This window comes from Colletotrichum godetiae, assembly GCF_030913485.1.
Source record: "Colletotrichum godetiae strain CBS 193.32 chromosome Unknown BDP55scaffold_21, whole genome shotgun sequence".
In the NCBI taxonomy this organism is placed as follows: Eukaryota; Fungi; Ascomycota; class Sordariomycetes; order Glomerellales; family Glomerellaceae; genus Colletotrichum; species Colletotrichum godetiae.
Genome location: NW_026851269.1, coordinates 1 through 26,338, shown reverse-complemented (window position 1 = coordinate 26,338; position 26,338 = coordinate 1). Strand labels below are relative to the sequence as shown.

The window sequence follows — 26,338 nt, the reverse complement described above, 5'->3', positions numbered from 1 at the left end:
TCTAGGTAGGTTGAAGCTTGGAGATGGGCATTATTGGGGTTGAGTGAGGCCGGCCTGCTGTCACTACAGAGGCGAAAGAGACCAGGGCGATTGGAATGCGGTCATCAAAGCCTCGGACGTCATCGGTCTCTCAAATTGGTGCTTAGGTAAGGTGGGAGATATCGTCACGTGCTCTCGCGTCTGGACTTTGTACTCCGTACCTGGGTGAGATGAGGGAGGAAACATCAATCATAGGCCAAACAACTGCTTTCAGCAGCGACTGAGTTGTCATGGATTATCACAAGTTTTCTATAAAACTGAGAAGCTAATGAAACAAGAGAACTCTAGAACGTGGTCGAAGTTGAGTAAGATTTGGGAGATGCTTGCACTCCTAAGAGCTCTAAGAGGACCTCCCCTGTTTACCTCCCAAGATCTGCCCAATTAGGAAAGCGGTGGAGTCGCATGTACACAACGCGCTGCCTGTGCAACCGCTGGATGAGAGACCGTCGCGCATCTCACCAAGGTCGACAACCAGCACTGCAAAACAACCTCGAGTGGCCAGCTCTGCGCCGAAATGCTCCCATAGGGTTTACACCGATCATTGAGCATGGACGAGTCCGCTCCCAAGAGGCGGAGGGTTTCTCCCCGCCTCAGCAGAGAGCGCGACGAAGGCAATAACGAATCGACCACACCGCCGGACCCTCCCCCACCACGGTCGCGAATCCCCAGGAGACCATCCTTTGCGTCGCCAACTAGAGCAAGCCTTTCCCGGACGAATCCCGATATCCTACGAAGAAGAAGTCGAAGCCTGAGTCCGTCAAAGGCAGGTAGCAGCAACCCGTCAACGCAGTCTACCACCCAAGACGTCACTGGCGAGGGTTCAGCTGCCCAGGCCGAGACCCAGGCAGAGCGATTCTTAGAGAAAGGGCCTGCGCGCCCAAGGAGTAACATGTCTGGGTCAATTGCAGTCGAATCAACCAACTTGGGCTCTCCAGCACGGCGGATGGCTCTTGAGTCGAGGGTCAGCGGTGCTTTGGCGTCTAGACCACGCCGGTCCGGCGGCATTCCCATTCCCAGGCCACTTCCCGAACCCGGACCCAACGATGATGAGGACTTCAACCCTTTCGCTGGACGCGTCTTGAACCGTACACCCCCTCGCCATGGTACCGCTCTTGGAAGAGCACCTCTTCGTCAACCTCAACCCGAACCTGAGCCTGAACTTGATCAAGAGCCTGAACTCCCGCCGACGCCCACGCAGAGGGGCCAGGCTGACCCTGTCGTCACGACACCTCCTCGCGGCATACACGATACGCCCTCGAAAAAGAAGCGGCGGAATGCGTCACCGTCTAAGAGCTCGCCACTGAAGCAACCGCCTCTCCGACCACCCGAGTTTTCTCAAAAAGCGCAGGACCCCTCCAAAAAGGCCTTGGCACGAGCCGCGCGAGAGAAGAGCCCGACTCAGACTGCAAAGCAGACAAGATCAACAAAAGGCCCTTCAGGGACACACGAGGCGCGTGGGATACCAGTGCCTGATCCCTACGCAGAGCTCAAGGAGACAAGGGACGCGCTTCAGGCGCTACTCGCCAAGTTGGAGGCCGACCTGGAACTTGCAACCGATGAGAACGAGCGGATACGTAAGGCGCAAGCTCGTCGTTCAGGTGATGTGCAGCCTTTGGGCCGTTCCCGTCAAAACCAACTTCTCGACTTGCTCCGCAGTCATCTTGTGCCCCCTGAGAAGGAGGCCAAGCCAGATGTTGCGCAAGGATGGTTCGACATGGCAATGAATCCAACATCATGGCTTTCTTGCGGATCTCTTGGGCAAGCTCAACTGTCTCTGTCAAAGGAAGAGCCAGAGCAAATCGCCGCTCCGACTTCCCACCACCCCATAGCGATGACGGCCATCGATGAGCTTCCATACCTTCAGGCCTTCACCCCCTTTGAATTTGCAGCAACGACGATCATGCTGCCGAAAGAAAGTGACTCTGATCCTTTACTTCGGAAACACAACATCGTCGTCAGATCAGCTCATCCAGCGGGCCTGTTCATGGCGAAGATGGAAATGACCGTCGACACCGAGAATCTCCAAATCAAGGAGCTTGCAGTGCCTCGCCTGGACCCTGCCGCTGTCGCGGAACTCGGCCCCTTTGTTGAAAAGGTCACAATCGGAGGCTCCAACACTCACATGAACCGAAACGTCAGCATAGTCACTTGGGCTATGTCTGAGTGGTACAGAGTCGCCGTCGACAGAGCGAATGTTTGGCACACGCTCGACACCGAACTCGGCGACAAGGAGAAACTGGCACAGAGCGTGGCGAGGATACGGACAAGACGCAAAAAGCGAAGGAGAAGGGATGACGAAGAGGAAGATAGTCAAGATGCGGATGGTGCCGCCGAAAGGAATCGGAGCCAGAACCTGCCTCGTTCAGTACTGCTGCCTCATCTTGGACGAACAGCCTGGGAGATTCCGATACCAGGTGCCGTGAAGGAAGAAACATCGTGTTTGAGATTACAATGGCGGATCGACTTTGACTGGACGGGCGAGGCGCAAAGCAAGGTCGGGTTGGTGATTGGCATGCCCGGCAAGTGTGAGTACTCAAGGAAGCCTTGTATTACGCATCTGACTAATATCGACCAGGGCATTTAGGTGACGAGCGCGGTTCATTGGCGGCAGCGTCCAAGGTATTTGAAAGATTCGTGCAGGGTAACGAGGGACCGATGACGGCTGTACGAACTGTCGTTGCATTGCTGGCGGGAGACGCGTTGTCTTGAGGATACCTGGTTCCATGCAGTATTGCCTTCTATAGTAAAACCTTTGTGCTTTAGATGGGCGTATCATCACAATGTTAATGTTTGCGCAATCCAGCGGCTTTCCCATTCATCCTCTCCATATCACGCTCGTCGACCAGGCACATCAATTACCTTGTCGTGATGTCAGTGTCTAGTAAAAATGTAAACGAAATTACCGCCCACCTATGTTAGTAATGGGGAGGCAAAAAAAAAAAAAAAAAAGAGTTCATCCCCTCGGTGTTGAAATGGGGGCTACATCTCTTGGTGCTCATGCTGGGATTCGAAGTCGGGAACTCGGCAGCCTGTCGTCGAGTAGGCTATGGGCGTGATTGATTGTTGGCCATAAACCACTCCACCACCCAGCCAGTTTGACACGACCCGTCGATCTAGACGGGCGCCTGCTGGCTGGTGACAGGATTGGAGTTGAGGGGATATATATGGGCTTCAGTGGTGGCGTATTCGACTGACTGGGTGAATACATGTTTCGGAGAGCAATACTCTTGCGCATAGTGAGTTGATCATGTTCTATAATTTTTCTTCAATTCGGTTAGACGCCATCTATGGGCTCGCGACTAGGGTCTACCTAATAATTGATGTTACTTGCTACTGAAAGAGCCATTGACCTTGCCCCTTTTCTATATTATCACTTAGGGCCCCGTCTTAGGTTCTCAAACCACCTCAGGGAGAGTTCACGCCATTACTAGAGTCTAGGAGGAAAAGCCGCCAGAAGGACCACCCCGACCGCGGCCGACACCGCCGCCACCGCGGCCGTAAGGCCCATTGGAACCATACCCATTCCCACGTCCACGGCTCCGACCATTGGGACTACGCGTGGGGCTGCCATTCGAAGTATCACTGCCATAGCCATTGGTATATCCGTTGGTATGGCCATTGGTATATCCGTTGGTATGGCCATTGGTCATACCGTTTTGGGTGGAAGAACCACCGCCACCCCGTCCGTAGCCGCCCGGTACGCCAAACGGAGCTGCGGGGCTGTTTCGGTACGCATCGCTTGCACGGGGACCATTCGCGCCAGACATGAAGGCTCCTCCACCGCCGTTGGAAGAACCGCCTCTGCCATAGCCATTCATACCGTTCGTAGGTCCAGGTCCAGGTGCGCCTCTACCAAATCCAGCGTGGGTAAAGGGTGGACTGCGAGGGGCAGGACGCATTGGAGTCAAGGGGCTCTGCTGTCTAGTCCCGTTTGTTCCATTTGTTCCATTAACGCCGTTGGCTGGACGGAAGGGGATGTTAGCTGAGCCGCCGCCGTAAGTGGAGCCGCCGCCATTGGCGTACGTTGGGCCGGAGAAATTTGCGCCGTTGTTGGCATTACCGGTAAAGGCTGCGTTATTGGCAGCGGCATTGTGGTTCATGTGCCAGTATGCGTCTAGGACAGAGAAGCCATTTATGTTTCCTGGAGAGAGACGGCGAGGGGGGTTGTTCCCGTTGTTGGAGCTGTGTCCGTTGCTGGACATTGTGTCGAGTTGTTGTTTTGGGGGGTTTTGATGTTGATGTTGGGTGTGCTTCTTTTGCTGTGATGGTTTGTGTTGTCTGTGAAATCTGTAGTGTTCTTGATGATGATTTTGAGAGATGAATAGAAACTGGTTTCGTTGCTTCAAGATTCTTTATATAGATCTTAGAAGACATTGTGGTGAATCGGTGCTGGTGGTGCTTGAACAGTGAGTTGAGAGTTCGTGATGCGGTGGTTTTCTTATTGAGCGTGACAACTTCTCATGTGGGACGAAATTTCCACCAGCCATTCATTGTGCTACTCGAGCAAAGGCTTGCGTATGGTAGGTACCTGAACAGCCTCTTTGTTGACTAGAGGTGCCTATAGCTAACAATCACCATGACCATTGATTCTCAAAGACACCGCAAATCAGAAGACTTCCTCCCATGGAAACATCAAACACGTAGGAGGTTCTGCAGCTGACCACAGCAAACTCGCGAAGGACAAGGAATCTAGAGTTTGATATTAAAGTGCCTCCAATCCCAGCAATGTAAGCTACAATCACAAATTTCATGCTGAAAATGTTTGATGCAACAAATATGTGCGCCTATCTTTCGGCATTCGACATATTTACTCTTACACTCCAAACTGCGGTAGATAGTCCCCGTTTAGACTCCCAACCCAAGTTCAATAGGATACGAGTAGACTTTGGATTCATAAAGTGACATTTTTTCTTCTAATGTCACCCTCATTACTGAAGGCCTTGAACTGCAAAACCAGGACAAAGTTGTAAGTAGACGAGGCCGGGCCCGGATGCCGAGGTGGGGCCGCCATCAGACCCGGTGCGGACGCTCAGGGCCAAACAACGCCGTTTCCTCAACCACACATCATCTCGCCGGATTTCGGGTTGCAGTCTTGGTTTCTTCCATAAAGATGGAAAGTTTGAAACATGCTAATCACGAGTTGTTTCGCTTTCATGTGCAAAACAATTGGTGCAATAACTGCTCCCATGTTGATGCGGCTCACCGCATGCTTGATGCTGGCTTACTGGCTTACTGCCCAAAAGGAATAACGAGCTGCATGTCTCCATGATGTCGGAGGCCGGCAACAATTTCAAACACGCAGACGGATTGAGCTGAGGACGATGTGATCCTGCAACAGTCGAGACACTCGACGGGAAAAAATCAAGATAATGCGGCAAGCTGTCGTACGGTACAGCCCGCATGTTGAGTTAGGTATTGTATCAAACGACATAATCTGCTCTTCGACTTGGCGTTGAACTTCCTCTCTCACGCAACCCAACGCTTCAATATACACTGTCACTTATTATGACAACTTTGGACCCTCTGAAGAACGTTCTGAGGCAGCAGGCCGCAGCCCATGGATCAACCGCGACTCAGTCTCTATCCGATGCACAATACAGCGCCGGCTCCAGTTTTTTCGAAGCGGGTCCTGCATGTAAGACATCCCAAGACTTCATTCTGCCTCAGCTATACGACAAGGTTGCTAAATTCGACCACGACATTGCTAGTCAACTTTCTCGACACAGTTCTGCCGACGCGTTTCTATACTGGGACACTGGAAACCTCCATCTCGGCGTGACCATGTACGAAGCCTCGACTGCTGGTAAAGTGGCCGAAACTCCCTCGCTTATTTCCACGCCCATGGCCACGATTCTGGGCCCGGAGTACAGCACCAGTATCGTGGACAGCGTCGGTCTCTTCGAAAATGAGATGTTCATGTCGGCAATGCACGGTGGCTACGCTGGAGGCAAGACATCTGCTTTCAAACGTGTCGCGGACCCGCGTCACATAATTGCATATGCCTGCTCCCTACCAAGAGAGCCGATGGAACACGGCCTTATCATCGTGGTGACTGGAGACAGCTGTGCGGGCAAAGGTCACTGCGCTAAGATCTGAGCTGATGATTTCAATGATTATGGCAAGACTACGCGTGTTGTTAGCATCAGCGATGCAATCATGCGGCAATTTGCCGCGGCTACGGGCGCGGACTTGAGACGATTGCTTAGTTAGCGAGAGTACAAGAAGAGGCATCGGCCGGCTTTGACGGCGTTCTTCAATGAACGTGTGCAGGAACGGCCTCAGCTTCCAGTTGAGAACTTTCTAAACGTTGTTACGGCGCTGTTAGCGTGGATGTGCTGTTCATCACAGGCATGAGAGATCAGGCGCCGGTCACAACTTTGGGCCACCTGGTGCCCAACAGTAGGCTTGTCGATGTCCGCGTCAAACCCGAGCTAATTATACAACTTCGGCAAAGATTCAGCACTGGCATAGAAGATTGCAATGGCTCTCAAGAGGAACCTAGCAAGCTGACAGCTGAGCTGCTGCCGGCAAGGGGTGACTGCGACTACAGGCCCAACTTGTCTTTCTATCATGACACCGCGGGAGATGACGCTGCAAGATCGTTCGCAGGAAAACGTCTGCTTCCTCTAATACGTGCAGACTTGAGGCGGCTCATTGATATGGTGCGCGTCATACCAGACCTTCCATGTCCAGGCATCGAATTTCGCAATATTCTTAACATCGCCCAGATGCCAGGTGGCCTGGCTCTATGTACGACTCTTCTACAGTCTCACTTCACGGGAACCTGGTCAAAAGTCGACGCCATTGTCAGCTGCGAGGCAGGCGGCTTCATCTTTGCGTCAGCGTTAGCGTTGCAGGTTGGTCTGATGTTAGTCCCGATCCGAGAGGCTGGCAAGCTGCCGCCGCCTGTTGTTTCTTTTGCCAGGCCTGTGTCTCACATCTCATCCGGGGTGAACGGGGTAAAAGGAAGAAGACTTGAGATGGATTGAGATGCGGTTCGGAGCGAGGCGTCAGTTGTGGTCGTAGATGACGTGTTCACGTCGGGGGAAACGATGTGTGCGATCTTGAAGCTGTTGAAGGAAGTAGGCCTTGGGGCTGAGCAGATCAGCGTGATGACTGTGGCTGAGTTTCCACTCATCTGGTGTAGCCTGCAAGCGGTTTGATTTTCGGTCGTGCATCGTGCCTAAGTGATAGAGCAATTGCGTGGAGAGTGTTGACAATCTCTAGTGTCAAGACCAGATACCTCTTCGTCGGTTATGGTGTTGTCTTAACCTCACTGGCAATGAGCACACGTAAGCTTCTCGAGGGCAACGACAGTAAAAAGATTTCCTTTGAGGCGAGTGATCTACTGCGAGCTGTGGGGAGTTCGTATGGTCAATAAATACTCCCTTTAAATATCACATGAATACAGATATCTGACGACGGGGGAAGCGAGACCGGGGTCAGCATGCACAGCACCTCAAGATTAAGGATGACCACGAAAGGCAGCCATCATCGGGAACGAATATTGAAAGCTAGTCAGTAGTTATATGAACCTAGAAGACGAGTTGAAGCATGTGCAAGGTATAAACCACGGTGGAAAAGTGAAATATCCTGAGGTTTGATTTCTCACTTAAACACACCGCTTTGAGCACAAGGTCCAGCTCTTTTCTTTACATTGATTACCTTATATCTTCATTGAATTTTGGTGCACCATGTCTGCGTAGTGCAAAGTAGTGTCAACGATTAGCTATCGAATTCTCCCGGTATTCTCAGTAACAAGTTCACAACCCCTGTCAAGATCAGTCAGTATGGTCGAGCGGTGTTACAGAGATCCCATCAGCACCGAGCAGAAACGTTTTATTGTCATCGGAATTGACTTTGGGATAACGTAGGTATGAATGTATCTTCTGTATCCTGACTTGCATCGCCTATCTATAGGAACCGAAGATATCTCATCCATGTCAAGAGGATACTCACAGGGGTTCACGAAGATAATGCGCCGCAATTAGTGAACTTTCGTCGACTACTAGATCTAGCTGAATTTTCGTTATATCTATTCCGGTGACTGGTGCCAACATGCAGCGCGATGGAAGGAGCAGCATTGGCCGCCGCTGTTGGACTTGGTTAGTCGCGCGGTTAGCGAGGAGACGAAGTACATCAGACGCGTTCTTCCAGTTATATTTTACCCCGCTCCGTAAGGCCCTAAAGCCTCTGTACCTGCCTCACATTTACCCTATGTTGACAGCCCCAGATTGTCTCACCCGAGCTACCTACAGAGTAGACCGGTGAGAACCACCTCACCAACCTCGGCCGTCTTGTTTATCCCGAGTATCTACCTTCGGCCTTCACCCTATGTCATTGACTCTGTTCAATCTCAGCACTTCCTTTATTAACTGTTCACGTCCTGGTTAATCGTTCCCTCGACCACATCATCACCGCAAGCCACCAACATTGAAGACATGATCGACCCAGAGTTCGGATACTGGGCTCCAGGTGGGGCCATCTTTCCCAGAGGACCCAGCACATGATACATTCACAGTATTGACCAAAGGCGAACAATCGCCGTCACCATGGACGGAAAGCAAGAAAGCGAGGACCTGGCCGTGAAAATCCTCAAGAAACATATCAATACTCTCCCAGATGATGTGTACGCAATCAAGGTCTCTCCAGACGGAAACTTGACCTCCATGTCCACTGATGCCGAAGACGACGAAACCTTATGCATACATTATCCGCATTATCCGCCTCTAGAGGAAATTCAACGACTTGAGGATATCAAAACGATTGTTCGCTCTGAGCTACACGAAATTGATCGACTCGGTCCAGACATTGCCCTTGTGTCCTATCAGCCACACCCAGACGACAATGGCCCAAAGAAAGTCGTCTTCAAATACTAATTTCTTTTACAGCCCATTCAAAGGGCGTGGAATGAAATGAATCTGTGGATGCGTCTCCCTCGGCACCCAAATATTGTCCCTTTTGATCGACTGGTGGTGGAAGAACTGAAAGGCCGCGTTGTTGGGTTCACCAGTATCTATAATCCTGGCGAAACACTCGAAGATAATCAATCCCGCGTGTTCAAACTCAAGTGGCTTGAGCAGTTGACTCGCGTTGTCGAAGATCTCAACCTAAAGCACGGCATCATGCATCAAGATATTGATGCAAGGAATCTGCTAGTCGATCCGTCGACAGATAACCTGCTGCTATTTGACTTCGACTACTCGGGTCGCATTGGAGACACCGGGTATGTTGAAAATCGGAACGATATCAAAGGCGTTATATTCATCCTGTACGAGATCATCACCCGTGACAACCATTTCAGGGAGGTGCCACATCAGAAGCAGAACCCCAATGATGTTCAGGGGTTGCCCGTATGGTCCAAGCATCCAGAGGTACAGCTCGATCATTCCGTCTCGGAATATCGATCAGCCCTCGATCGTTGGGTAGAAGAGAGGAGGGAAGGGAAAAGTATCTCTGTTTAATACGGAAGCGCAGGAGCCCATCGACTGGCCTCCACTCGATACCCCAATGGGAGAGTTCCCTTGTTTTGATGCGGAAGGAAACGAAACTACTCGCATAGGACCCGCTTGGGCTACTTCACGCCGCAGTGAACGAAAGAAGGGCAACATCACGTTGGACTGGCAACGCCCGGCATGGAACAAATTTCCGCGAGAAGTGAATTGAGCGGAAACATTATGACATAGGTACTTTGAAGTGTGGAGGTCACTCAAGTAGAATTTCATAGGGCGAGCAGATTTTTGGCAGCAATCTTCATTGATTTGGATAGTGAGCAAGATTGAACGGACAAGTCGTCGCCGACCGGGTGCTCATTCAATAGAACTGGAGGGGTGTATGAGATCATGTATTTACTCTAACAATCACCATAGTCAGGTTTGTTATTCGTCATCTGCTCCGTCGTGAACAACATTAAATTTGGCGCCTGGTGTCGTGGAAGTCGCCTCACAGCTTCTTCGCAGATCGAAATCGCCAGTCGAATGGATCCTCAAGGCAATTCGAAAGAAAATGCGCTGGCGTAGTGAACGCAGATGCAAAAGGAAGCGCAAGGGCCTGATTCTGGCAAGTTGCGTAGCTCCGAATCTCCTTTTCTCTAACCCAGTACTGCTGCGATTGCAGTCTACACTTTCGTAATCGACAAAGCAACTTGTCCAGAAGCTACTCGTCGTCTGCCTTGTGAGTGAAATTGCTCTCATTGACTCAAAACTTCTTGATATCAACCAAGTTCTGCCGAGTCCTTCTGGCTTGCCCCATGGATACTGGATTGAGCGTCGGCGGATAGGTTTGAGAACGCGAAAGTCAAACATTTTACCGCTACCTTAAGCAATGTGAAACTCATTGTATCAACGGGATAGCTCTCGAATGGCATACTCCCGCACTGGTACCGCTTCTTGAAGGAATTCCTCCTTGCGTAAAGGCCCCGGCCAGCCGTATTCATAGTACAGTCTTTTAATACCCTAGAGGATGTCAGGAGCAGTTCAGAGCTCATCTTTTCTGCGAGATGAGCAGGAAGTTCTCAGTCGATACATATCTGCGCTTACCTCTGACCCAAAGTCCCCGCTACCCATGATGCTCTTTCCAAGGTTTCCTGCCGCAGGAGCCGGCACAAGTGTCAGAGAAGAAATTTGATTTCGAATCTTGTCAAAGAACTCTTTGAACGAGAGAGCTTTTGCTTTGAGCCACCACATCTGCTGCTCGTCGACCTCAGGAGGCTCGTCGTCAAATAAGTAATATTCATCCGCGTGAGGGTAGACACAGCCTGACGATAGAGACATGGTGAGTTAGTACATAGACACTGGCGAACTTCAGGGGCCCGAGTTCACCTCGATCGGTGTCAATGACCCAAGTGATTCCTATCTCCGATTCCTCGCACGTCAGCGTGATGAGATGCGGTGGCATGGGTCCATCGAAAGGCGCCAGGCCGAGCGCACAGAATGATCTCTTGTGCCAGTTGACGCGACGGCCGTTCTCGGGCTGCCAGTGCTCATGCAAGTAGGAAATAGCCATGGACGCGTAGTAAACCTCAGTGTTTCTTTTGCGGGGATAAGGAATATGCCGAAGTAGTTGAATGACCGTGACATCGCGACCTAGTATTTGTAGTGCGTTCACGTTTAGGTCCTCGTCGGACCATCCGGCGGGCTCTGGTGGCCAGCGGACATCTTCGGGCTCGAAGTAGGCCATGTCAATCAGCAGTTGATAGTGCTTCTTAATGAGCGATACGAGCTCATCATGACTATAGACGAAGTTCTCAGTCTTGGTGGTGCGCTTCTTGCGACGAGCCATGACGAGCGTGCACTTGTACTTGATGGACTGGATGTTGTTGACGCGAAGATGCACATCGCACTGAACGGAATGAGGGGAACGCGAAGGTGTCAGGTGCACTTCACTAGGCCACGCCCATTGGATGCAAGGGGCTCTTTCATAATACCTGCATGTTGGGGCCAACGTCAAATCGAATGATGCCAAGAGCTGTGCTCCTACTGTTCAACAAACGTTCGATCGGAAGTTGTGATCAACCGTAGAACACGGATTAATAGATTACTTGCACCGTGTCTGCTTACGTATCTGCACGCACAGAAAAAGACCGTTTGGACATACCTACCTATGCCAGCGTCATTCATAACAAATTGCCTTAAAAACATCAAGGAAGGCTTTTGGGCAGCCCAAGATATGTTAGTGCAAATGATTTCGTCAACGGCCATTGATGGTAGCGAACTCAAGAACAGAAGTCGTTATGAGTGATGAGTAATTTGGTTCAGACTTCACTCAATTACACTAACTTTGGCACATTCAGCGTCGTTCCCGCCTTTCACTATCAAAAAGTATGTAATATGATGCTCAGGCAAAGCGTACTCTCCCCAAATGTTCAATAATTGCCCACTCCACTTGACTACCCCGCAGCAAACAGAAAGCAGCTACAGTAAGTGGTAAATAGAGCACAATGTGATTCAACTTGAAAATCAGGCAAAAAAAAAAGTACTCACTCTCTCCTTCCAGAATCGAACTAGAGACCTTTCGATAACAAGGGGCAAACCATTACAGTCGAACGTGATAAACCATCTACACCAAGGAGAGGAGTTCAAGGCTGGGCCTTGCTCGGTGTGGTGGACATATCCAGAGAAATGCCTCAAGAAGTTTGGTGGTGACCCACCGTTTGACCCTCGTCACCTACCTGTGACTTAGTAAGAGAATTTGGGGACAGGATGGAACATGCGTCCGAGGACACTTCTACTTGACATACGGTTTATTCCAAAGATGGAGAGTTAGTTGTGATGTCGTTGTGAAGAACATTGTGCAGCCTGTTCACTTCATATTATCGAGTTGAGCTCGTTGAGACGTGAGTCCTTCCTAGCCGGAAAGTCTGGTCAGTGCGCACTCCTAGACAGGAATATGAGTGGTAGAGAAGCTGTAGATATCAACCTGACCATAAATATGGAGGTCACTGCGTGAAAAGTGAGGGCTCAGAGTGGTACGAGATATCGGACGGACCTAAGATCTTGGAAAGCTACGTGCTTCTCATTGTCCATGCACAGCTCCCACGTATCAGTTTAACAAGACTAAATAACGAAGTAAATAACTTCTTCACTTTCATATGACTTTAGGAATCAAACTCTCAGGAACACGCAATGCCTATTCGCCCGTTATTCTTCACCATGATCAACCTACGATGACCTGTCTAGTATGTAGGCCCATAAATGAGTCTGAACATCCGCCATCCTTCATCTGTCTCAGCTTTGCAGATAGATCTGGCTCACCCAGGAGCAAAGTTTTACCCGCGACTTTCCAAACCCCATTTGAATCTACGTCTTCGCCATCCAACGGTACTAGCAACCAGGCCCTCATCCACGCGCAGTCTTCTTTCAGCAGATCCGTCGGCACTGCCACCCTCATTCGGGTGTCAATGTCACTCTGTCGGAAGTTCTTTGTGAAGCTAAACCCCGTCAAAAGTGCATCTTTCCCCTCTTGTGTGCACGGAAGTCGCAGGGCAAATGTCGACATCCAGTAGATTGATCTTGGGTCCGTGATCCATGTCAAGAATGCTGCAGCAACTTCGACTGTGAGGCCGTCTTCAATGTCAACCAGACCCTGATCGCTCTTGGCAAAAGCCTTGAGCATCTCTTCCGCTCCGAGACGCAAATTCTCGTTTAATTTGAAGTCTGCAAAGATGCCCGTGTTGTAGTTCCACTTTATCACTTCACGATCGAGCTGGGCCCAAAGGCGCCTCAATAGGTCTGGCCCACTCGACAGCACGGCAGCAAGGAATCGTCTCCGTGGCTTGTCCATTTTCTCTTCAGACTGGAACTCCGGCATTTTAACCTGGGCTTTGAGCGGTGGCGGGGTATTCCGTATCATGTCTGGAAAGATGGAATATGTGCGCTGGAGTTCCTCCTCTGAAACCCATAATACACCCCGATTAAAGAAAATCATGTCGATTTCTATTTTGTTGAAGGTCAAGGCATGGATGCCTTTGATATCCCCCAACGTGAACTTGTTAAGCGTGGTATCCGCCGCCGTAACCGGTCGTGCAAGCCATGATCCCTTTCCGCAAAATGTCAGGGGCTCTATGTTAGTGAAAGCAAGTGGCGTCTTTTCGCCTGCTGCCAGGGCGAGTAGAACTGCCAGATAGTATACCTCGTCTACTGTCGGCTCCTCGGATCGGAAGAATGCCAGGCCAAGACCGATGAGATTGAGGCACACGCTGAGCCTGTCACCAGGCATCAGGCAACCCGTCTGCGCGATGGCGTTGAATTTCGCCATGAAGCTGGACCGGATTTCGCCGACCTTACGATCTGGATTGTCGAACTGCGGGGATGTGCGATTCGCGAACCCAGAGAGGATTGGGTTGAGATGAATGCTCCGTTCATTCTGATGGCCGAGCTGTACTGTGATGGTCGCTAGAATTGCATGCAGTGTAGTCCACTCTACCGTAACTGTTCTATCTTTACCAAGGCCTAGGATGAAGACGGTATTGTGAACTCGTTGATGTCGCTTGTCACTCCACGGCTCGGCAACAACGAATTCATGGTAACACCATGAACGCTGCCACCACCGGGCGGCGGCCACTTTATCATAGAGTGAAATCAAGAGTGAAATCTCTCTATCATCAGCCGGGCCCCTTTCGAGAGCATACGGAGACCTGTAGCCATCATACAGGTCGAACAACTCAGCCTCGTCATTGGTGAGCTCAACGTCCTCCAGCAGTACAACCAGCTTTCGGCAAGATTTGTAGACAACGTCCATTGACGCGATAGCTCTTTGCTGCTCAAACTCATCACGCTGATTGATGCAGACCTGGTCTATCCACATTCCCTCGCGCGGGTGGCCTCGTTGTTCTAAAATTGCGTCGGCGAAACTTTTGCCGACCGGCCACACCCCTCCAGGCTCTGGGATTGATTGAGGTGTCCCCGGCCAACTAGGGTTGTGCCAACTGTAACTAATGGCCAGAAATTGTCGGATCACAAAACGACTGTCGAATGGGATTCCGGTTGGACTCGAGCAAAGCAGCCGGAATGGAGTGTCAAGGATGACGTCCGAGGTGCGTCGCTGGAAGCGTTGCGCGGCCTCGGCGGACCATGCTTGGAGGTTGCTGAGGATGAGGTCTGCTTCTCCGCGGCCTGAATCTAAGCTGCCGATGGCCTCGGAGAAGAGATTGAACTTATTGTCTCTTGTCAATGACAGCTTGAAGAGATCCGGCGAGAGCTGTTCGACTTCAAGAGTCTCCCCAGCTTGCGTCGGAGAGTATTCGATCAGGCCAGACATTTTTTATAGTCTTTTATCAACTACTTGCGTGGATGTCAGTCGCCAGATCAGAAGTCGTGGATCACGGGATGGCTAGCAGGGTTTGATAAATCTGTCGAGTTTTAGTGAAAATCTTTTGCCAGCTGTCACAGATCAATGCTGTACCTTGAAACCCGTGGTTTTGACCATGAAAAACTGAGGTTCAGTGAGATGTTCTTGTTTCCCCTCCTTGGGAGAAGCGTGTGGGTCGTGTGTTCAGCTGAGTATCCGTAGCTACTAAATGTGTGGTGTGATCGCCTGGGCTGCAGCAAAGCCTCAAACGGGAATTGGCAACTCTTTCTGGTTAGTAGTTTGGCCAAGCCTCTTTGCCTCGAAGCTAATCTATTTGCGCTCATAAATATCTGCAGTGCTCAGCATAACTTTATTTCAGCGGGTTTCAAATAATGCCATGGTTGTCATTTAAAGGAAATCGCACCCAGGTATCTCTCGTGGAGGTGCAGACACGTCAAACAGTGTACAATCATGAGTGCAATTCAATATCCTTGAGATGGATGATCAAGAAATAATGCACGTCTAAGCTTTCCTAGGGGAAGTTTTCACCTAATCGCCTTTTACAATTTGCACAGAGAGAATTCATCACTGTGCTCCTACAAGAACCAGCGGAAGTGAGGGCTCCTAGGTCCATCGCCCAACTTCGATGTCGGGACTTCACTAGCGGTCAAGGTAATACCCTCGGCCCGATTTCTCCTTCGGTTATCCCACATCATATAGAATCCTAGAGCCAGCGCGCACGAGGCACCAGCCACACCGAATGCTGCGGTTGTAATCAATGCAGGTGCGTATTTGGGAGCATCTGGCTTGCGGAAGATGTTGCTGCTCACAAGACCCATGAGGTTGGCCAGTGGGACACCGATTGAAGTTAAGAGTACACCTGTAGTCTCGACATTAGTCTCTAGCAGCGAATAAGAATCTGATTCTCTATCTGACTTACGCTGATTCTCATTGACAACATTGTTGTTGTACCAAGTCGACAGCAGCACACTGGGTGCCGAAGTTCCCCAGGTCATCATAAAGCACGCATAGTACGCGAGCTTGATTTCAGCTTCAACGTCGTCAATAGCAGCGTATATGATAAAGCCGATGAAAGTGAGCATGAAACCTAAGGCGATGAACGGGAATCGGAGACGTCGCCAATCCGAAAGGAAAGCAAGAATGAGGAGCATGGCAGCGCCGCTGACATTCGGTGCAACTGTGTAAAGGTTCGTCTTGATGGTGCTGTATCCTAGGCGCTGAACGATTTGGGGCATGAAGAGGCCGACGCTCTGGAGTGGAACGCCAAGACATATTTCGATGGCAAGGAAGCCGAACTATGTGAACGCGAATTAGCGAGTGCACGTCTTGATTCCAAACACCAAAATGAAAAACATAGAGGAAGATAAAGATGCCTACCGTTGTTGGGTGCTTGAAAACCTTGGCAGCTTCTCGGATCTTCATCTTCTCTCCGACTACGGATGAGCTGTCGACTCGGATGCGATGGTGGGCAAGCTGCTTCTGTTCCTCTGTGAGGAATTTGGCCTCCGCAGCGCTGCGTGGCAGATACCAGAACGCAAATAATGAGAACAGAATGGTCGCAGTGGCTTCAATGATGAACAGCCATCGCCAGGGATGCAATTTGGTGTTGGTAATGTGAAAAACACCGAATGCCAGAAGGCCGGAAAACGCGTTTGCCTACCGTGTGTTAATCTCAACAACATCACTAGCACGACATAGCTAGAAGAGGAGGCCATACAATGTTGGATGCAGCGTAGAAGACAGCGAGGCGTCGCGCAAGCTCACCGCGACGGTAAAATGTTGTGAGATAGTAGATGACCAGCGGGAAGAACGCCGACTCCGCCATGCCGAGGAACCACCGCAGCGCAAAGACGCCTCCAAAGTTTTGCGCGGCGGCCATGAGCATCGTCATTGTGCCAAAGGTGAACATGAGGATCGGGAGGACGATGGCGGGGCCAAATTTCTTGCCGATCAGGGCAACGAAAGGCGCGGCCGCTACGAAGGGCACGAAGAAGATGCTGACGATGAGGTTGTACTGGCCATCTTTGAAGCCGAGATCCGTGCTCAGGCCGTCAGTTTCGGCATTGCCCAGGTTGCCCTTATCAAGCGCGTTGAAGAGGTCTGGCGGACAAGTATTAGCAACCACGAGTACATGCTCTCGCGAGTCAAAAGTATATCAGGAGGCTACTTACACATCACGGCCAGTACAGGCAGGATGTGAAAGTCCAACTTTCTGCAGAGGGCGCGCTCGGCGGCCTTGTCGACGACTTGAACCACATCGTCATCGTAGTCGTTCTTCTTGACGTTCTCGCCGTCTACGGATCCATCGCGAAGTGATCCTTCGGGCCGTGCCGCCGGGGTAATTTTGTTGTCCTTTGCAGCCTCCATCGTAAATCTCGCGGGCCCGTTTGGCTAAGACCACACGAGCGATGCAAGAGAAATGTGCGAGAGTAGAGGTTAGGAGACTCAAGTAGTGCAAATCTAGAGGGAAAGGGAGACAATGCAAGGTTACAGTTACCCCAACTGGGACATTGGTATCCGTGCTTTACGAGCAGACACATAAGCTTCGGTTGGAGTTGTTGGAATACGGAGTGGCATTCGCTGATCCAGCATATCCTTTTCCCTGATTGACGTATCTCTCACCCCAGTCATCTAGAATCCTTGTGGCTGGTTTGTAGCTATGAGAGACACACCCGTTGGTGGCCGAAGATAAGAGTGATATTCCAAGTGGGGTCGTTCATTCACACGCACACTCCTCCGGTAACCCATCTCTGCCATCCCTCAGCACTGGGCGAGTGAGAGTCCCGACTTCATATCAGCTCACCATCACCGTCACCGTCGGCGGAGGATTTGCGACGGGAACATATATCCCCACTACTGCCGTGTCACCATAGAGCTTGAATCGTGGGAAGCAACAACCCAGAATTCTTCAAACCCCAACCCCTTGGTGAACGTACACTAGTTTTTAGGTCTGGTACTACGCAGGGGGCTCCTTCGAGCTCGAAGTTATCCCTCCGCTTTAGCCCACGGCAAGCTGCCTTCAATTACCGCCAGTGATTTACCCTATTCGTACTTCATGTTGAAACTTCCGCTTCGAGGTCCTTACTAGCAATCAAAGGTGAAGGCAAACATGCCATATCCGCGTCCAAGTTGTACGGCTTGATAAGGATGGATGCCGACGGCCAATGGCAGAGTATCCCATTTATCAATCTGCACCCCGCAATCCACAAAACTTGCAGCAACTCCATCATAGTAGGGCGAACCGACAAGAAGGAGCCGTGCAATGGAAGCGCTCTCCGGCCTTGACGACGGAGTAGCCGGTGGTGAGTGGTACGTGGGGGTACCCGTGCCTCCTGCTCAGTACCTCCTGGGGTTCGAGCATCTCGTAATAACAACTTAATGCAACACGAATGTCGTTCCAATCAGAGATCAACCCGAGATTTGGAGACAGAATTACGCTTCCGAAGTGACCCACAGGTGAGATGCTTAGAGAAGATAAGGACGAGCTATCCGCGAGGGGGGGGGGGTTGAAACGTTGCAATCCCGCTGACTTCAGGATTGCGGGGTTGATAGGACGATCCGACACAACTCTCCGCGGGCAGCTGAAGCACATCCGAGAACGGAGCCAACGATGAACATGTTGGCCTAGGAAAGAGCGATAGTCACGATGTGTGCGATGGAGTATCGATGGGGTTTGCGAGTGACTTAGTAGTAATCCGAGGGATGGACTTTGATGTAGTGCGACTCGATTGATGAATAAACACCAGCTAAGATCAACTCTCGCACTGAACTTACAGCACTTTACTGATCATCAATTCCAGCAATTTTAGCATAGCATACTTACAGTACCTACCACCATGTCCTCCGCAAAGACCCCCGTTCTCACCGATAGGGCACCCAAGCCCCTGCCCGGCATCTACAGCCAAGCCATCATCGCCAATGGTATGGTCTTCTGCTCTGGCGCCGTTCCCATGGACCCGGTGACTATGCAAATCATCGACGGTGACGTCCAAGCACACACGGTATGTGCATGCAGCAAGAGAGAATCTTCCCGCTCCGCAACCCTATTTCAGTCGGACACCGATGTCGCTCATCGCTAATCGATAACCTCAGCACCAATGCATTAAGAACCTCACCGCGGTTTTAGAAAGAGCAGGTACAACGATTGATAAGGTGGTCAAGGTTAACGTTTTCCTCTCGGATATGGACAACTTTGCTGCGATGAACGAGGTTTACTGCACTTACTGGGGCGATGTAAAGCCTTCGAGAACGTGAGTTTATATCGTCGCTGAGTTGATTGAGGTGCTAATTGGTATGATTTAGTTGCGTTGCGGTCAAGACCCTTCCTCTTAATGTTGATGTTGAGATTGAGTGCATAGCTGTCTTGTAAATTAGGGTGATTAGAACAAGTAGACTTACAATGCAGAATCATCAAGTATCAGATTGAGATGAGATCGTGATAGCTTTTGATAACGATTAAAAGTCCAACTCTCGGCTTGGACGCTGGTGGCCTGGGCACTATCCGCACGCGTAATATCCACTCACCAAAATTGAACTTCAAATCATTTGATTCAGCTTTCAACAGGAATCAAGTTGAAACGACTCCATCGATTTTTGGTGAGTCCAATTGACACGATGTCTTCGCTGTCTCACAAAAGCTCTATCAACTTGTCGCAAAAGTAAGTGATCGCCCTCCTGCCATCTTCCAACGCCTCATCCATCGCAATGAAAGGATGTGGCTGCCCCTTCATAATATGCACATCCGTCTTCACACCCGCATCCTGAAGTTTCTTGCCAATAGCCTCTCCCTCACTTCGCAAAACATCAAGTTCGCCAACGACCACCACAGCAGGAGGCAACTTGGACCACTCCCCTTCCCACAGCAGCGGGCTCGCCTCAGGGTGCGTCCAGGTCTCCTTGTCAGGAAGGTAATGGTAACGATACCACATCATTTTCTCCGCCGGCAGCGCGGGCGTGAACTCGTTCTCCTTCCACGAAGCATGCTCCGGCTTCGTTGAGTCTGTCGTGGCGGTGTTGTCTGCGACGGGCACGGAGAGCAGCTGTGTTGCCACGGTTGGGAAGTCTGGGCGCTTCGTTGCGCGCTGGCAGATGATGGCTGTGAGGTTTGCGCCTGCGGATGAACCTCCGATCGCGATGCGTGAGGTGTCGAGGTTGAGCTTTTCTGTGCCGGTCGCGGAGATGGCCCAGAGGACGGATTCCCAGCAGTCGTCAACGGCTGCAGGGAAGGGATTCTCTGGTGCCAGTCTAGAGGTGAGGTTAGTAGTGGTCATCTTGTCCCGTGGTTCTCTTCACCTATAGTCTACGCAAATGACGACGCATTGTGCCCGGTTGCAGAGATGCGTGGCAATCACGTTCTCCGTGTCAATGTTGCCCAAGACCCAACCGCCGCCGTGGAACCAAAAACACAGAGGCCATCCCTTGGCCGGCCTATCTCCCAAGGGGGTGAAGGCTCGGAGGAGGATATCGGGTCCGCTCGTTTCTTTCCTCGGAATGGTGAAATCCTCTGAGTTGGCGATCTCGAGCTTAGGGCCGGCGCCTGGGATTAGAGTGCCGCTTGCACGAGATGCGGAGATGGGCTGGTGGTGCACGACTTGCTTGTCAAAAACGAACTTGTTGTAAAAGTCCTTGTACTCGGGGTTGATGCGGTCGACAACCGAGGGGTGCAGGGGATACGGCGGCTCAGGCATGGTGGCAATAATTTGGCATAGGTTGGTGAAATTCGGTTGGCAATTTGTTGTAAGCTGATGAAGACGCTCGGATTGTTATCCAGCCTCACTCCTCACCTGCGCGAAAGCACATCCTCGAGCAATCAGCAAGATGCCGTCTTTAGCCAGCAAACTCCCCCGAGCTCCGGTCACCGGCCGGGCGCCCCGTTCGAACATTGCTGCCAACGCGACACCTTCCCCCTGGGCCCCCTACAGGATCATCAGTCTGTCACCAGATGCAAGATAGCAACCGTACGGAGTGGTGCTAAGAGCTTTATCGGTGAGTGGAGCAGTCAGGAAGCTTAAGATTTGGCCCGACGTTACTCTCAGGGGTCAGCTTGCGTCATGCTACCCCTCCGAACCCCGCAGGGATCAAGATCTTTGCTAAACTTAAATAAAGCAACATCAAACTCATAAAGGTGTTGAAATGGGCTGCGAGGCCATACCTACTGATCAGCTGGGTAGTCTGGATACGATACGCTGATACAAATGAAATGGAAAGTTTCTTGCTCGAAAGAGACCAGCCGGACGACTGACGTACCTACTGAGGTCCATGGATGATATGTAGGATCCAAACTCTTGCGCTTGCTGTCATCCAGGGCAGTCTCATCATCTTAGAGTTTAGTTGACACCCTCAGTGGAAGCCTATGTCGTCGTGCCTTCGTAGCAGTATCATCAATCCGTGAACGAGCATGGCATGAGATTGTGCAAGCCGGAAAGTCCTCAAATCTGCAACATTTTGGGCCAGATTCAACCTTCCGGTGGGTACCGCCAAGGGTTCAAGCACAGCATGAGATGTCGGCTGGTGGAGACGGAGCAGGAACAAACACAGTACAGACGGATCAAGAGAACCAGAGCGGTACAGGATTTCCTGCCCGCCTGGAAAGAAACGGCCAGAGCGGATGCTCATACGCACTTCTCGAATAGGCACCTTGGTGAGATGGACGGCGAGAAAGGTAGTCTCGAGAAGCAACCTCCATCCAACCGCCCTGGGAAATGAACCATCACTCAATCTTTACGCGGGAATGAACGAGTTTGCTCCGGCGGATGTCTAGCATCGCCATTCCCGTCGGAATTGAATCCATGGTCACGTTACCAGCAATGCTCCAAAGAAGGTCGTATCGCGGTTTCACAGTATCCAGAGGTCGGCGTAAGCATCGAATTGTCCAGCTATATTGCAAGCCACATGGTAGACCACTGGAAATCCACACCCAAGGGTCCTCCAGGCATTGAGAGCTACTTGTGCCAGCTTGCCATCATGGGCACATGGTGTTGACAACGTTGTAGGCCTTGCACGAGATTTTCCGTCTGGCCACCCCTCGTGTTCGTATGAGCCCTTGCCGCCTTAATGAATCGTCGTCTCGTATCGCATACGTGGCAGGGATAGTCGTGTTGTACAAATCTCTGGTGGGCGCGAAGAACGAGTAAAATCGTGAACGGGTTGATGCAGACGTCGACGAGCCATTTCCATCGACACATCTTAGGCTACATCCTCCAAGTATCCTACAGTGTCGGTATTCGCATCGAGCCGTCAGTCTCTCGTAGACATCATCATTCCCTTAGTCCACATCAACACCAAGCTTCCTCAGGTCGACGACGGCCTCCTCGATCTCAGCCATAAGCTCCTTGTGCGCCTCGGGCACGTCGTTAAAGGTCATGACATTGTATCCGAGTTTGGCGAGTAGGTATGAACCGAAGGAGATGAGAGCCCAGAAGGGCAGCTGTGCGCACGGAGCATATGTTAGCACAGTTGGGCCAAGCCGCAAGGGTTGCTCCGAGAGTGCGATCACGGCTACGTACAACGGGGACGACATCGTTCTGGATCTTGGCGGGAATCGGGATGAGCTGGAGGAAAAGAGCGAGGTAGAGCTGTAGAAGAACATTGACGGTCAGCAAAGGTCTCGTAGGAGGGGATGGCTCTGGACACAAGGGAGGGAGGGGTCGTACCGAGCTCACGAGGAGCGCAAGAGAGATGGTCTGCTGGGCGCGGGTCATGGTTGCGGGCGGTGTAGGAAGCTGGATGTAATGGTGGGAAATATGATTCGAGGTAATTGTCTCTGCGCAGAAGCAATGGTGGCTGAAAGGAGTGACTGGAAAGCTGGCGAAGAGATGACGATTCCCGTACCCTTGGAAGCAATGACAAGTGGAAAAGGAGTCGCGAAGCTGTCCTGAATTCTTGGTGGAACTCTGAATGACTAAGCAGATCTTTGGCCCTGTATGCACCTTTGTGTAGCCGCACTTTACGCGTTGGACCCACTTGCGGCAGGAGCAGCCGCGCAGCCTTCAGCTCCTTCCATGCCTTCCCTCAATGCTGGAAATCTCAAATCTCATCAACATGACGACTCACTTGAGCATTTCATGTCTTTCGCATGTTCACATCGATCAAGGGTGAAAGTACCCGAATCATTCATGAAATCTATGCTTTGGGAACAGTCTGTCCGGCGCAGGGTAGCCTGTCGAGGAACCCCGTGGCCGAGGTTGTCAACCAGGGAATCGAGTACCGGTGCTGAGACCTACCCATGATTCAAGACCCAACAAAGCCTACCAGAAGCAAAGTCCGAGTCCCGTGAAGGTGTTCTTCGTGTGGCGAGTAGAGTAGTAAACTCATGGAAACTGCAAGTTCAGTATGCTTCGTTAGGCTCAAACTGACGCGAGCTCATACTTACCGCGTTACCGAATACCTGACTCCTAGTTGTCGTCGCGAATACATTGGAATGGGATAACCTGCTCGGATCCGAAAACTCGCACCAATCGCATCACAGACCACCTGCTGGTCGTTATCGGGATGGTCATGTCCTGAGACATTGGACGACGATGATGAGGGGAACTGGTCAGTGCAGGAACACGCAACCTCTGTAACTCTATTCTACGCTTCTGTAGAACAAGCTTTTGGGAATAATCTACGACGAACTGGGAGAAGACTCAATGACAAGTCCGCCCGGCCGTCCGAAAATGGTGGGGATGAAGTGCGTGGCAGACCGCGGCGACCGCCTGATCATGAATGGAGTTTGCCGAGGGGTTCCTGAAGTTAGGAGCTTTATTGGCAAAGATACCGCGGTTGAAGAGCATCCAGATTCTTGTATATCGAGATCTCTCAGTTACCACTTGTATCCAGCGTCAAGATGCATCCTCTCGGCTTTCTCGCTTGCGTTGCCGGGCTTTCCGGCACAGCATTTGCCGACTTTGGCTTAACGACATCAGACTCCACATACACGATCGACACCAGCGGTGGACTAATCTTTGAGGTTAACCGGTAAGAAATACGATGGATGAACCAATGCTCTCGAAACGTGAACCTACTTAGTGAAGCTGACGGGGAGTCAAGCACAAATGGCGACATCACCAGTCTGCTCTACAACGGTGTTCAGTTCCAAGGCACGGGCAAGATGTCACAGATCAACTCCGGTCTCGGAACCTCAATAGTCACAGCTGACACCGTAAATGGGCATATCAAGATCACCGTCAAGGCTGGCTCGCAGCCCTTGACACACTACTATGTATCTAAACCAGGCGATTCAACCATCTACATGGCAACTCACATCACTGGTGAGATCGCGCCTGGCGAGTTGCGCTGGCTGGCCCGACTACAGCGCAAGCAGGTACCGACTGGTGTGCATGGCGATGTTGCCGACCTCGATGGATGCGTGGCATTTGAAGGCAAGGACACATTCAAGTGTCCGGACGGTACCACCAGATGCAAGATGTATACATCTGACCGTTTCATTGACGATCAAGTCCACGGCGTGACCGGTGATGTAAGTCATAAGATGAAAGAAAAAGGAATCTGAGTGATGCTGACAATTCCAGAATGTCGGGGTGTGGATGATTATGCCTGGTAACGCCTATGAGCACTCTGCCGGCGGCCCTTTCATGAGAGACATCAACTCGCAAAGCACGGGCGACCAGGAGCTCTACTGGTATATGAATAGCGGTCACGTCAGGACCGAACCTTGGCGGTTCGGCCTTTTTGGCCCCTACGCAATGGGCTTCACGTAAGGTTCATCCGTCTTCTCAGTCTCGCCTATGTTCAGGATATGCTGACTAGACGCGTAGACGCAGCATCAAGCCGCCGCCGGCGGATGTCGACATGAGTTTCTTCGACTCCTTGAACATAGATGGCTACGTTCCCGATAGCGGCCGTGGAAGTGTTTCGGGCACCGCGACGGGAGTAGCAGGTGGTTCTGAAACTGTAGTACACTGGCTCAACCAGGATGCGCAATACTGGACAAAGGCCGCCGGCAGAAACTTTGAGTCGCCGCTGATGAAGCCCGGAACATACACGATGAAGATGTATCGGAACGAGTTCCCCGTCGCTAATGCTAGTGTAACGGTCACGGCGGGTGTGAAAGCCACGCAGGACATTGTGGCAACCGAGTCCGAGCCGCCGGTCATCTGGCGCATCGGCGAGTTCGACGGACAGCCTTTTGAGCTGAAGAACGGCGACAAGATTCAGAGGATGCACCCCTCAGATGCTCGCATGGCGAGTTGGGGAGGCAAGTTTACTGTCGGATCATCCAAAAACCAAGACTTTCCCATGGCTTTATTCTCCAAGATTGGAGGCAATGCCACCGTCAACTTCAATCTAGGTGCCAATCAACTAGAAGGGGTCGTCCTGCGTATTGGAACGACGCTTTCGTTCAAGGGCGGAAGGCCTAGTGTCAAGATAAATGAGTGGGAAGCAGCGGATCCTGGGGCTCCGGTAAGTTATCATCACAAACCTAATTTTACGTGGATTTCGCCAGAAAACTTCCTAATGTAGGTACTGGTAGACACTCATTGACTCTCGCGGTGTGACTCGTGGTGCCTATCGCGGGTTCGGCGACATGTACACTTGGGAAGTACCTGCGAGTGAGTTGAAAACGGGTTCGAATACACTCGTGATGGGGGTGATTGGGGCAGGGGACGTTGACTTTCTCAGTGCCAACTACATCGTCGATGCAGTTGAGTTGCAGGGTAAAGGGGGTTCCAGGAACGGCACCTAGTCATATGCTTCTCGACACCAGCGGCGCTTTGGATATTAGAAGTGAAGACTCATGTGTTTTTATACATTCTATCACCAAATTTACTTTCCTCACTCCCAAAGGGTCTGTCTCAGGACTGCCTTTCAGTTGCTTTCAGCTTTCCAATGCCTGCAAGTTGGCCGCAACCTATCTCTTCTCATTTTGAGCTGGCCTGTGCAGGTGTCGTCAATATCACTTATCCGTGATCTTTGAGATGGATTCGAACAGCCGAGGGCAACAAACGACACTGACAAATAAATTGGGCAAGCCGCAAAAGAGGTGTTGCTTAACTAAAGTCACTGTTTGAGGTAGTGATTATTTGGATCTGCCTTCCATTGTGTTAAAAATGTGCCGAAGCCTCCAACAGCTTCCATGCTATCCCGGTCAGCAAAAACGCAAGCTGTGAAGTTCCCGAAACCGAGAATCGAACTCGGGGCTATGCCTAACCTCTCAAAGAGATAATAGGGCATCATGTTGGCCCCTACACCATATCGTAAGTGAGGATGTAGTCTTCACCCACCAGCAGCATTCATAGACTCCACCGGCGTTACGGATTTCTTCATATAACTCCAGCTGCCTGGCTAGGTGGGCGGCCGATCCTTCAAGACGTTCTACCGCGTATGTTCTTACTCTGCTCTGGAATAGAAATTATGATTGCCGATGAGATGTTCTATCTCTTTGTCTCTACACGCTAAATTGCGCACAGTGCTGTCTTCTTGTATATAGAAAGTCCATGACTTCAAATTTACATTCCCATGTTTTCCTGTCATATCAAGACTCAGTTGT

At 51.1% G+C, this 26,338-nt stretch overlaps 11 protein-coding genes and 2 non-coding genes across 13 annotated transcripts; 5 read left to right on the top strand and 8 right to left on the bottom strand.

The window, feature by feature from the left end:
• Positions 1-490: 490 nt before the first annotated feature.
• On the top strand, positions 491-2,970 carry BDP55DRAFT_663967 (uncharacterized protein). Its single transcript, XM_060574916.1, has 2 exons — positions 491-2,564; positions 2,615-2,970. Exons 1-2 carry the CDS (start codon positions 587-589, stop codon positions 2,746-2,748), a joined length of 2,112 nt encoding a protein of 703 aa, XP_060429356.1. The 5' UTR covers positions 491-586; the 3' UTR covers positions 2,749-2,970.
• Positions 2,971-3,473: 503 nt separating this feature from the next.
• On the bottom strand, positions 3,474-4,241 carry BDP55DRAFT_632044 (uncharacterized protein; the record flags this gene model as incomplete). Its single annotated transcript, XM_060572370.1, has 1 exon — positions 3,474-4,241. The coding sequence occupies one exon, from the start codon at positions 4,239-4,241 to the stop codon at positions 3,474-3,476; it is 768 nt and encodes a 255-aa protein (XP_060429355.1).
• A 1,579-nt stretch (positions 4,242-5,820) lies between these two features.
• On the top strand, positions 5,821-7,497 carry BDP55DRAFT_704175 (phosphoribosyltransferase-like protein; the record flags this gene model as incomplete). Its single annotated transcript, XM_060577992.1, has 4 exons — positions 5,821-6,115; positions 6,137-6,244; positions 6,388-6,998; positions 7,047-7,497. The coding sequence occupies 4 exons, from the start codon at positions 5,821-5,823 to the stop codon at positions 7,200-7,202; spliced, it is 1,170 nt and encodes a 389-aa protein (XP_060429354.1). The 3' UTR covers positions 7,203-7,497.
• Positions 7,498-8,753: 1,256 nt separating this feature from the next.
• On the top strand, positions 8,754-9,643 carry BDP55DRAFT_663965 (uncharacterized protein). Its single transcript, XM_060574915.1, has one exon. The coding sequence runs from the start codon at positions 8,955-8,957 to the stop codon at positions 9,501-9,503; it is 549 nt and encodes a 182-aa protein (XP_060429353.1). The 5' UTR covers positions 8,754-8,954; the 3' UTR covers positions 9,504-9,643.
• Positions 9,644-10,432: 789 nt separating this feature from the next.
• BDP55DRAFT_744144 (uncharacterized protein) lies at positions 10,433-12,327 on the bottom strand (the record flags this gene model as incomplete). Its single annotated transcript, XM_060580507.1, has 7 exons — positions 10,433-10,530; positions 10,578-10,795; positions 10,860-11,464; positions 11,598-11,638; positions 11,817-11,951; positions 12,021-12,096; positions 12,278-12,327. The coding sequence occupies 7 exons, from the start codon at positions 12,325-12,327 to the stop codon at positions 10,522-10,524; spliced, it is 1,134 nt and encodes a 377-aa protein (XP_060429352.1). The 3' UTR covers positions 10,433-10,521.
• On the bottom strand, positions 12,021-12,111 carry BDP55DRAFT_t175. The gene has a single exon. It is a non-coding gene; the product is annotated as a tRNA-Tyr (tRNA).
• A 193-nt stretch (positions 12,328-12,520) lies between the features above and the next one.
• Positions 12,521-15,014, bottom strand: BDP55DRAFT_610355 (heterokaryon incompatibility protein-domain-containing protein). Its single transcript, XM_060571171.1, has 2 exons — positions 14,941-15,014; positions 12,521-14,887 (listed from the first exon to the last, which is right to left on the bottom strand). The coding sequence occupies exon 2, from the start codon at positions 14,794-14,796 to the stop codon at positions 12,694-12,696; it is 2,103 nt and encodes a 700-aa protein (XP_060429351.1). The 5' UTR covers positions 14,797-14,887; positions 14,941-15,014; the 3' UTR covers positions 12,521-12,693.
• A 169-nt stretch (positions 15,015-15,183) lies between these two features.
• Positions 15,184-17,643, bottom strand: BDP55DRAFT_151806 (major facilitator superfamily transporter). The gene is made up of 5 exons (XM_060565613.1): positions 17,019-17,643; positions 16,565-16,947; positions 16,225-16,503; positions 15,767-16,142; positions 15,184-15,706 (listed from the first exon to the last, which is right to left on the bottom strand). The coding sequence occupies exons 1-5, from the start codon at positions 17,212-17,214 to the stop codon at positions 15,423-15,425; spliced, it is 1,518 nt and encodes a 505-aa protein (XP_060429350.1). The 5' UTR covers positions 17,215-17,643; the 3' UTR covers positions 15,184-15,422.
• A 707-nt stretch (positions 17,644-18,350) lies between these two features.
• On the top strand, positions 18,351-19,274 carry BDP55DRAFT_663957 (endoribonuclease L-PSP). The gene is made up of 3 exons (XM_060574914.1): positions 18,351-18,848; positions 18,940-19,097; positions 19,150-19,274. The coding sequence occupies exons 1-3, from the start codon at positions 18,684-18,686 to the stop codon at positions 19,214-19,216; spliced, it is 390 nt and encodes a 129-aa protein (XP_060429349.1). The 5' UTR covers positions 18,351-18,683; the 3' UTR covers positions 19,217-19,274.
• Positions 19,275-19,287: 13 nt separating this feature from the next.
• BDP55DRAFT_663954 (alpha/beta hydrolase fold-domain-containing protein) lies at positions 19,288-20,894 on the bottom strand. The gene is made up of 2 exons (XM_060574913.1): positions 20,140-20,894; positions 19,288-20,091 (listed from the first exon to the last, which is right to left on the bottom strand). The coding sequence occupies exons 1-2, from the start codon at positions 20,532-20,534 to the stop codon at positions 19,476-19,478; spliced, it is 1,011 nt and encodes a 336-aa protein (XP_060429348.1). The 5' UTR covers positions 20,535-20,894; the 3' UTR covers positions 19,288-19,475.
• Positions 20,895-22,111: 1,217 nt separating this feature from the next.
• On the bottom strand, positions 22,112-22,547 carry BDP55DRAFT_728665 (dolichol-phosphate mannosyltransferase subunit 3; the record flags this gene model as incomplete). Its single annotated transcript, XM_060579474.1, has 3 exons — positions 22,112-22,273; positions 22,353-22,421; positions 22,500-22,547. The coding sequence occupies 3 exons, from the start codon at positions 22,545-22,547 to the stop codon at positions 22,112-22,114; spliced, it is 279 nt and encodes a 92-aa protein (XP_060429347.1).
• Positions 22,548-23,674: 1,127 nt separating this feature from the next.
• Positions 23,675-25,534, top strand: BDP55DRAFT_632036 (rhamnogalacturonase B; the record flags this gene model as incomplete). The annotated part of the gene is made up of 5 exons (XM_060572369.1): positions 23,675-23,805; positions 23,857-24,307; positions 24,360-24,544; positions 24,606-25,251; positions 25,322-25,534. The coding sequence occupies 5 exons, from the start codon at positions 23,675-23,677 to the stop codon at positions 25,532-25,534; spliced, it is 1,626 nt and encodes a 541-aa protein (XP_060429346.1).
• Positions 25,535-25,961: 427 nt separating this feature from the next.
• Positions 25,962-26,048, bottom strand: BDP55DRAFT_t174. The gene has a single exon. It is a non-coding gene; the product is annotated as a tRNA-Asn (tRNA).
• Between the last annotated feature and the right edge of the window lie 290 nt (positions 26,049-26,338).

What these genes read in the sequence shown, in the direction of transcription:
- BDP55DRAFT_663967 (XM_060574916.1), top strand. Translation starts at nt 587, where the DNA reads ATGGACGAGTCCGCTCCCAAGAGGCGGAGGGTTTCTCCCCGCCTCAGC. An exon ending in GATTGGCATGCCCGGCAAGT is followed by an intron (nt 2,565 to 2,614) that starts GTGAGTACTCAA and finishes AATATCGACCAG; the next exon opens with GGCATTTAGGTGACGAGCGC.
- BDP55DRAFT_663965 (XM_060574915.1), top strand. Translation starts at nt 8,955, where the DNA reads ATGAATCTGTGGATGCGTCTCCCTCGGCACCCAAATATTGTCCCTTTT.
- BDP55DRAFT_610355 (XM_060571171.1), bottom strand. Translation starts at nt 14,796, where the DNA reads ATGTCTGGCCTGATCGAATACTCTCCGACGCAAGCTGGGGAGACTCTT.
- BDP55DRAFT_151806 (XM_060565613.1), bottom strand. Translation starts at nt 17,214, where the DNA reads ATGGAGGCTGCAAAGGACAACAAAATTACCCCGGCGGCACGGCCCGAA. An exon ending in GCCTGTACTGGCCGTGATGT is followed by an intron (nt 16,948 to 17,018) that starts GTAAGTAGCCTC and finishes CTTGTCCGCCAG; the next exon opens with ACCTCTTCAACGCGCTTGAT. An exon ending in TCTACGCTGCATCCAACATT is followed by an intron (nt 16,504 to 16,564) that starts GTATGGCCTCCT and finishes AACACACGGTAG; the next exon opens with GCAAACGCGTTTTCCGGCCT.
- BDP55DRAFT_663957 (XM_060574914.1), top strand. Translation starts at nt 18,684, where the DNA reads ATGTCCTCCGCAAAGACCCCCGTTCTCACCGATAGGGCACCCAAGCCC. An exon ending in GTGACGTCCAAGCACACACG is followed by an intron (nt 18,849 to 18,939) that starts GTATGTGCATGC and finishes CGATAACCTCAG; the next exon opens with CACCAATGCATTAAGAACCT. An exon ending in GATGTAAAGCCTTCGAGAAC is followed by an intron (nt 19,098 to 19,149) that starts GTGAGTTTATAT and finishes GGTATGATTTAG; the next exon opens with TTGCGTTGCGGTCAAGACCC.
- BDP55DRAFT_663954 (XM_060574913.1), bottom strand. Translation starts at nt 20,534, where the DNA reads ATGCCTGAGCCGCCGTATCCCCTGCACCCCTCGGTTGTCGACCGCATC. An exon ending in GTCATTTGCGTAGACTATAG is followed by an intron (nt 20,092 to 20,139) that starts GTGAAGAGAACC and finishes CCTCACCTCTAG; the next exon opens with ACTGGCACCAGAGAATCCCT.